The following is a 9589-nucleotide window of genomic DNA, read 5'->3' on the forward strand; positions in this document are numbered from 1 at the left end:
CCACAACTTTTATTGATTATAGCCAACCATGCTTGCTTACACATAGGGCAAAGTTCCAGTCATCAGACAGCCGTAATGCTAACCAGTACCACCACCCAGGTTAGGTACATAATGACATGAACCAGTAGTGTGGTCCATTCTGTGACACTGATGTGTGACCAGCATGCCAGCTCCTACGACAGCCTAGGACATGGGTAGGCAAACTAAGGCCTGGGGGCCGGATCCGGCCCAAATGCCTTCTAAATTCGGCCTGTGGACGGTCCGGGAATCAGCATGTTTTTACATGAGCAGAATGTGTCCTTTTATTTAAAATGCATCTCTGGGTTATTTGTGGGGCATAGGAATTCGTTCATTTTTGTTTTAATTCAAAATATAGTCCGGCCCCCCATGAGGTCTGAGGGACAGTGGACCGGCCCCCTGCTGAAAAAGTTTGCTGACCCCGGCCTAGGACCTTCAAGTGACACCATAAGGTCACTTAAAGGGGACCCCACAGTGGGGAGCACCACAAGAGCAAGGCACCTGAGCTCACCACCAAACAGATAGATGCCACAAATCACACCGTGCCAATGCCAAAGTGTCTTGCCAGGCCTCCTAATGATTTCCTAGGTACGAATCCGAGAGGGTTTAGCAGTACTGTACACTGGCTACGTAAGTGGGCCCAGAATATTATCTTGCTCCCTCCACATCTCTACATGAAGGGCACAAAGAAGAGCCCCTGGTGAGTGGGGTCCAGAGCATGATTCAGCAGGCATTCCATTGAGTTTTGTATGTGTTTATTTTCTGCTGGCCATTGGATAGTTCACAGTTGGATTGAATACAATGGTACCTCGGGTTACATACGCTTCAGGTTACATACGCTTCAGGTTACAGACTCCACTAACCCAGAAATAAATAGTACCTCGGGTTAAGAACTTTGCTTCAGGATGAGAACAGAAATCGCACGGCGGCGACACGGCAGCAGCAGGAGGCCGCATTAGCTAAAGTGGTCTTCAGGTTAAGAACAGTTTCAGGTTAAAAACGGACCTCCAGAACAAATTAAGTACATAACCAGAGGTACCACTGTATGTTTCATTATGCAGCTCACAGAGCAGATTCTTCCCTTGTTCAATTGCAATACTTAATTCACATTTCAACTTTTTCTGCACATTGTTTTGTTTATTGGAAGTTGTCTTTTTACAAACATTTACTAATACTAACAATAAATTTATAAAATACTGATAACAAATACCAGGGAATTGACTCTAGCCAGCTGAAGTCAGTGTTATTTTTCCATTTATGAATGCGCTGTTTTATTGCAATGAAAGCTATGTTTATGGCTAAAGATAATTTCCATATATTGACAAGTTACATGAATTTAAAAAGTTGAATATTGTTCTGTGCTCCAACTAAAGTAAACTGGAAGTACATGACATGAGAATAATTGTTTAGGAAGGAAAAGCCATGATATTGTCACTTACATTTTTAGAAGGTGATCTAGAAACTGTATTATTTAAATGAACACTTGTCTTTTGAAACTCTTTCAGGTTATGGGAGATACCTTGCTGTTGTCCTCAGTCTTCCAGTTTTCCCGGAAGATTAGACAGTCTATAGATAAAACAGCTGGCAAAATAAGGTAATCTGTGCCCTCATCAGTAAAATTCTCTTGCAAAAAATATTATTAAAATGTTTATGTCCTTTTGACTGCAGGTCATGTTCCATTAAAATCCATGTACCGTAAAATAATTGGCTTATTTTAATAGGAAGAAATTGGCCCTTCCTGTCTTCTTAAAATATTATTGTTAGCTGTAGTATTAGTATTTTAAAAATTGAGCTATTAACAATGAACTCCTTTACACAGGAGGAGGGGGGCATATAGTGTTAAAACAATATTCTTGTAATGTGCAGTGACCGGCAAATAATAATAATAATAATAATAATAATAATAATAATAATAATAGTAGTAGTAGTAGTAGTTGTTGTTGTTATTAGTATTAGTGTTGTTGTTGTTGTTGTTGTTGTTGTTATTATTATTTATATGCCACCCATCTGACTGGGTTGCCTCTGCGGCTCCCAACAAAAAACAATAAAAGCACAATACAACATCACATACTAAAAACTTCCCTGAATAGGGCTGTCTTCATATGCTGGCTTCACTCAACTTTGCAGTGGGAAAAGTGGGGTGTTTCCCCCCCCCCCATTTTCCTCAAAATTCAATCTAATAATCAAGTCACATTGAGAACATCTAAGAGGACCATGCCAAGTGCAAAATAATTGAAAGGAGAAGAATCAAATGGGATTTTTCAGAGAGGGATTACTGGGAAAGCTGCAAAAACAAAATGATTTTCTCAGCTGATGCTTTGCAGGGTATGTAAGACCTAGAAAAAGAAATCCCCACACTAAGTGTAGAAAGGTTGTAAATGATAGATTATGAAGAAAGTAGTGAGCCAAATGCAGGACCAAGTAAGGACACATGTATGCAAATATACATCATTTTCAGGTACTGTATGTGTGAGATCTTAATACATTTTCCTCAAATTTTCAAAAAAAAAAAAAAATACAGCAAGAAAATATGGCCTTCTTATTCCCATTACTAATTTTAGTCAAAATAGCACTGGAGGAAAATTGCTTCTATGTGGAACAGAGGGGAGTTGATCCTTCACATTTGCTCAAATCCAGAACCAGTGTTACGAAAATAACCTGTCGGTATAACGTGTTTAACTACACGAGTTTTAAAATAAATGTTCATCTATTCAGTTTTAATTCTCTAACTATGAACTCTTTGCCAGAAACTTGAAAAACTATTCTGATACTCTAATTCCTACTCGTTTATTAAAAGTATTTTTATATCTCATGAAAATGTTTGAAATGTGCTGTGTTCATTGAAACTTGTGAATGGCATTTTAAACCAATTATCCTGGATTGCTCAGAACAGCCAAAAGATAATTTCAGTCAAGTCTTGCCTAATTCAGACCTGGCACTTATTCCTGGAGTTATGTGAGTTTCTCAAGATATTTTGCACTACTTTTTGACAAAGAGGTGTTTTTTTTCTTGTGAGTAAGGGATGGGCATGGCAGAGGTATATAAGACTGTGTATGTTGTGGGAGAAAGTGCACAGGGACATGCAATGAAACTTAATGTTAGAAGACTAAGAACAGACAAGAAGTTCTTCACACAGCACATTCCATAGTATCTGCTATTACAAGATGCATTGATGGCCATCAAGCTGGCTTTACAGGGGGTCTAGACACATTCATGTTTAATAGACTATTGTATTTTAATATTTTGTTGGAAGCTGCCCAGAGTGGCTGGGTATAAATAATAAATTATTATTATTATTATTAGTATTATTATTATTATTATTTAAAAGGCTTGACAATGACCACTAGCCAGGGCTTTTTTCCCAGCTGGAACTCAGTTCCAGCACCTCTCAGGTGGGCGCCATTGACATTCTAAGTGAACAAGGGAGGCGTTCATGGTGAGTTCTGGCACCTCTTTTCCTAGAAAAATAGCAGTGCTGCCACCTCCACTGTTGAAGGCAGTATGCCTCTGAATAGGTGCTTCTGGGAACTGCAGGTGAGGAAAGGAATCTTGCAATCGGAATATGTTTGCAGTCTTCCCATGAGTAACTGGTTGTCTGCTGAGTGAGTGAAATGCTGCACTTGATGGTCCTTTCACCTAAATGGTCTTTGCTATGCCCAGGTGGACACTATCCCGAATTTCAACTTCCTACCTAGCAATCTAAACTGAGCTACCTGGAGCATATGATCACAGTTCTGCACATCATTGGTGCTGACATGCACCATGGCAGCTGAGTCTTCCCAGGCACTGTCATCCACTCTATCTAGATGGGACATGACCGCCACAACTTTTATATCAAGCGGGCTAGTCACCATGAAGTGTACACTCCCATCCCAATCCCAACTCTCTGTTTTTCTAATGGCCAAATTTCCTTTTGGCACCAATCCTTGGATATATGTACTCTTCATGAAAGTGTATCAATTTGTCCCCTAAGGAATGGTTCCCTCCTCCTACGGAATGCCCTCTGCTGCTCCTATCTCCATTTTTATTGTATTTTTAGAAGAGAGTGCATTCCCAGCTCTCTACCCATGAAGTCCTGTATCAGTCCCATCAAGGTCAAAAGAGATATTCCTCTTTTCACCTTGCCAGTACTTCCATCCTACAGTTTTCTAGAGTGCTGGAAGTACTATGAATGCTGCAGCAAGCAAAGGCTTTAGCAGCTCAGTCAGCTGCTTGTGGCTGCAAAGCCAGACAGGATGTATGTGACTGTTGCCATGGAAACAAAGGGGCAGTCCATTCTCCTTATTGAGCACAGGATGTGAGCTCTGTGTGTGTCATATGACCTGTACAGGATGTACATGGGTGGAGTTTGGAGTTTCTCTCTGTTTGTTGAAGAGAGCAGACATGTTTTCTCTGTACTGAAGTGAAAGACAGGAATAAAAGCAATGTAGAAACATTTCTGTCTGAGTCTGATTCCCCTCCCTGGGGATATGCAGGGAGCAGGGAGAAGGAGAAGCAGTTGGTGTGTTTTTCTCACAGCCTGAGGAAAATCGCCGGAACGGACCTCGTGTGTTTTTTCCTGCCGGGAGTCGCCGGAGGGAGGTCAAAAGAATTCAGCCGGTGCCTGGAGAGATAGGCACATACCTCTGACCGAGCCTGAATTCCAACACCCCTGACCATTAGGGTCCAGTCGTGACCGACTCTGGGGTTGCAGCGCTCATCTTGCTTTATTGGCCGAGGGAGCCGGCGTACAGCTTCCGGGTCATGTGGCCAGCATGACTAAGCTGCTTCTGGCGAACCAGAGCAGCGCACGGAAACGCCGTTTACCTTCCCACCAGAGCGGTACCTATTTATCTACTTGCACTTTGTAGTTCATTACAAAATATGGAAAACATTTGGAATGTTTAGATTTGTCTGTGTGCATACTCTGAAGAGAAAATGACAACTGGGTAAAATTTATAGCTTTGTAATTTTGTCTCCCCTGCAAGTAAGAGCAAGAGCAATATAGGCTTGCCACAAGACTGTAAATGCCCATCTTTGGGTTGTGTTCAATTATAATTTTTAAGGCAGGTGATGATTTTTTATTGTTACGCAGTCATGCAAGTCTTTATAGCATAAGGCTTATAATCACTCTTCTGTGCTTTTTGGCTACAGAGTCTTGTTTAAGGACAAAGACCGAAATTGGGAAGACATTGAAAAGAAGCTACGAGCTGAAAGTGAAATCCCAATTGTGAAAACATCAAGCATGGTATGATGAAATAATAATTGTCATTCTCAAGTAAGAATGTTGAAAAGGGGAAGCAGTCCCTCAGCTGCTGAAGGTTTAAAGATGATCAATTTTGGATGCTTTTTCACTAACAGTGGCTGTAGCTTAGCGGCAGAACATCTTCCTTGCATGCGGAAGTTCCCAGGTTCAATCCCATGCATTTCCAGGTATTGCTAAGAAAGACTCCTGCCTGAAACCCTGGAAAGCCAATACCAGTTTGTGTAGACAAATCTGAATGAGATAGACCAGTTCTTTATAAGACAGTTCCTATGTACCTGAGAATATAGCCGCTTTAAAAGTTCTTCACCTTGTTTTAAGTCTTTATTTAATTGATAAGTTGAATTTATATCCCACCCTTCCTCTCAAAGGAGCCCAGGGTGGCAAACAGCAAAACAATACAATATACAGACAGATATATAGACACAGCCAAACCACACACATAGGGGTGTGTTTGTGTGTGTGTGTGTCTGTAACAGGCTTTGTGTCTTCTCCATGAAGTCTGATGAAGGTGCACAATAGCCAGCAGTTATGCATATAAACTACTCTACTTACATTCCCCCTAACATATATACAATCATTAATGTAATGTACATACTGCGAAGAAATGTGGCTTTTCCCTTAATGAAACCTAATGCTTTTTATGTGTTGATGCAGGAAATATCATCAATATTGCAAGAACTGAAGAGAGTTGAGAAGCAGCTACAAGGTATTTAATATTAGATATTGTTGTTGCGAACATCAGGGTTTCAAATAATTTTATTTTGTCAGGCTTTTGATTTGATTTTTTTTATTAAAAAAGCTGTTGTTGTTGTTTAGTCGTTTAGTCGTGTCCGACTCTTCGTGACCCCATGGACCAGAGCACGCCAGGCACTTCTGTCCTCCACTGCCTCCCGCAGTTTGATCAAACTCATGCTGGTAGCTTCACGAACACCATCCAACCATCTCATCCTCTGTCGTCCCCTTCTCCTTGTGCCCTCCATCTTTCCCAACATCAGGGTCTTTTCCAGGGAGTCTTCTTTTCTCATGAGGTGGCCAAAGTATTGGAGCCTCAGCTTCACGATTTGTCCTTCCAGTGAGCTTAAAAAAGTTACAATCCTACAGAAGTTATAGAGGATATTGAAAGAGACAAGGGGATGAAAAGAATGATAGATGAAAAGAATAGATAACCCCACTTTTAAGATTATCTATTCAGTTACTAGGCGAGAATCAATAGTGACTCGACCCAACTGTTCTCTGCAGGAGTCCCTTCTTTCTGTTCTCCAGACCTTAGTTTTTGCTATAGACATAGTAGTGGAATGCCTGTCAGTGTGCTACTGGGCAAATAGTGGATCTCACAATAGATTGTTATATGGGTGGGAAAGGTCTCCTCGACTCCACAGGTGACTGTTCAGTTTGCAGCTGCCTCCCCTGGCAACTGACAGGAGTGCGTTGCTATGACTACAGGGAGTACCACTACCCATCCTTGCTTCTTCAATGACCACAGACACAGGTCCTGTCCTGGCATTCAAAGCCCCTCCTTCCCCATGTTTCTGGCCCTAGAGAACTTTGCATAAAGCTGATTAGGTTTTACCCTTAAGAGAACTTGAAATATCGCCCTCCATCATAAGAAACTCTGGCACCAGGAGTGGCTTGATCACCAGGGTGCAACAGCCTCCCAGCAGCAGTATCCATGCCACTTATCAGGAGGGGCAAGGTTGGGGCTGCAAGAACACAGTGGCAAGAGCATCTGATTGGATACACCAGTGCATTCACAACCTCCCTGTCACCTTGCCCCTCCCTTCCTGGTACATGAAAGCAATACCCTGGGTGGCTATTGTAGTGGCTCCATCCCACGAGATGAGCTGCTCCTGAATGAAAAAAATCCTAATAGTGATTTTTCACCTCTCCCTCTCTTTCTTTATTCAGTGATAAATTCAATGATTGATCCTGATGGGACATTGGAAGCGATGAGCAATTTGGGATTGGCGGGCGCTGTCCAAGCAGCTCAGCCTAAGCAGAAGTCCAGCTCTGTTTCTCAAGGTGCCCATCCTCAGATCCAGCCAAACTGCCAGCCGGAAGCAAGAGCTGTTCGCCCCACCATTGCCCCAGCCTCAACGGAACTTGGCAATGTTGAATCTGAGCATGATTTCAGCATACATTTCAATCGGTTCAATCCAGACGGAGAGGAGGAAGATCCAACTTTGCGCGAATGACAAGATGCTATCAGAACTTTTAGTATTGAATGTGCAGAATTCAATGAAAGAGTCCTAGCATCATCGTTCAAAAAGTAACAAAAAGTTTGGTAAAAGGGCCATTGCTTTGTTATACCAACTACTTAGCTGTGATGCTTTGGATGTCGCACACCTCCTGACTCATTAAGGTAAAATTGGTATTGACATAGAAGGCAGTTTGTGGTAATTGTATGGGCTTTGCAAGCACTTATTTTGAACCTTTCCCTCCATAGTTTACTTAGTTTCAGCAGACTGTTAAAATGATATGCAAGCAGATGAAAGTCCAGCATTATTAAATTTCTGAGTCTCCTGTGCCAAGCTGATTTGTGATTAAACCTCTTCACTCAAATTTGTATGAAATTATTGATCATTTAAACTTGATTCTGAGTAAGGGGATCTAAATTAGGATATCCTGCATCTTAATACCATGACACGTTACAATATAAGGAGAGACCGGCTTGACGATGCATTCATTGTTGCATACTGAAGATTTCAAACCATTGTGATTTATAGAACTTCATTGCTATGTAAATTGTCATGAGGTTTACATGAATATTATGTTTGCACTAAGAATTTGGTGGGAGTTGAAGGTGAACATATCAGTATCAATAGGGGCTAATAACTTGGATGTACATAGAAAAGTGATCATAACTGTCCTTATTTTAAAAAAGATGACACCACGACAATGGCGCAAATCCACCTCCCAAAAGTCTACATTTGGCCCTTGCTGATCCTGTTCAATATGTCTTTTTGATGTTGATGAGAATGAAATGTCATCATTTTGGAACTATGAAACCAGTTTAAATGTATAGCTTTGTAAGTCTATTCCTTTAAATCCTTTCTCATGCTGTGTCACCAAGGTCAAATAAAAATGCATTTATAAGTGCTCCTTGAGATGATCATGAGTTGTAAAATTTTCTTCAAAAGATTTGGAGATAGAATAGTGATAATCTGGTCAATAGACTGACTCCAGACATCCAAATTGTTTATGTTTTTTCCTGTAGACTCTCTAGTAAGTCTCTGTCTTATATGTTATAAGAATTTCTGGAAGAAAACTGCTAATGTAGCCCTTTTGCTTATACTGCTTAACAGCAAAGCTAACAAAATATCTCATATAAGCCTATTTATCTTTAAAGTTGTCCCTGTAACTTAACTTTCGGAAATAATAACAAAAGTAAATAACCCTATATTTCCAGAACACTGTAATTTCAAGATCTTCTGTTAAATGCAACTAAGAACTGGAAGTTTCCTGTTTTTGCATCAGTCTATATATTAAGGTTACAAATACAATTTTGAAGCTTTTATGAAATAGTCTTTAATATTTCAGCAATAATCTTATGTGTCACTTGTTTAAAACTACTTTTTTCCTGTACATTTTTAAACTGTACAGGATTTTGGAAGTCATTGCAAAGTTTGACCAACTAAATATACAAAAACATTTTTTGTAGAGATATAAAAATAAAAATCCCAAAACCCTGTTGTATATTGGCTTTAGTTTTGTTTTTTTGCTTTAAAATTGGAAACTGCCTCTTGTCAAACTCTGTATCCCACTCACTATTGACAGAGATCAGGAAAACACTTGTTTACAGATGCTGTCAAAATTTAAACTGGTGTACAACAAAATACATTGAGAGCAGTTACAAGGTTTTGGCCATCATCATTTCTCATTTCAGTGCTTGGGAGAAGAACCACAAACACACCTATGTGGGAAAATAGGAAACAGATATGGAAAAATTAAACATTTACACTCTTCACTCAATTGTTTTTATTTTTTCAGAGGTTTACACCTTTTGTGTTCTGTAATAAATGTTTGCATTTATAATGTTCTTTGTATGAATGCATACTCCTTATTTATTTTTTTGTTACATTTATTATATATGTTACAAGCATTTACAGCTCCATTTTTAAATAAAGTGTTTCTGGAACTTTATACAATAACTTGATATACATGTGTGATTAACTGTGTGAACCAGTAAATGTTCATGATGTGCTTTGAATCAAGTTCAATAATTATGAAGGGATATTTTCCTAAATGTACTGTGTGTTTTGTGTCTGAGAATTAATTTTGCTGAATTTTGGACAATGTTTGTGCAAAGGACAATAAAACCACTTTAAT

The 9589-nt window shown here is 39.8% G+C and overlaps 1 protein-coding gene across 11 annotated transcripts in view; it reads left to right on the top strand.

Annotated features, from left to right (window-relative positions):
• The window catches only part of CEP170 (centrosomal protein 170), a 77506-nt gene extending 69139 nt beyond the window's left edge, over positions 1-8367 (top strand). For all 11 annotated transcript variants that reach the window (XM_079969449.1, XM_079969454.1, XM_079969446.1 and 8 more), the window contains 4 exons: positions 1524-1612; positions 5152-5245; positions 5918-5969; positions 7169-8367. In XM_079969449.1, coding sequence (XP_079825575.1) covers positions 1524-1612; positions 5152-5245; positions 5918-5969; positions 7169-7455 — 522 coding nt within the window. In that variant the 3' untranslated portion in view covers positions 7456-8367. The remainder of the gene's footprint in view (positions 1-1523; positions 1613-5151; positions 5246-5917; positions 5970-7168) is intronic.
• Positions 8368-9589: the final 1222 nt, after the last annotated feature.

Source organism: Podarcis cretensis (genome assembly GCF_951804945.1).
Source record: "Podarcis cretensis genome assembly, chromosome: 3".
Classification (NCBI taxonomy): Eukaryota; Metazoa; Chordata; class Lepidosauria; order Squamata; family Lacertidae; genus Podarcis; species Podarcis cretensis.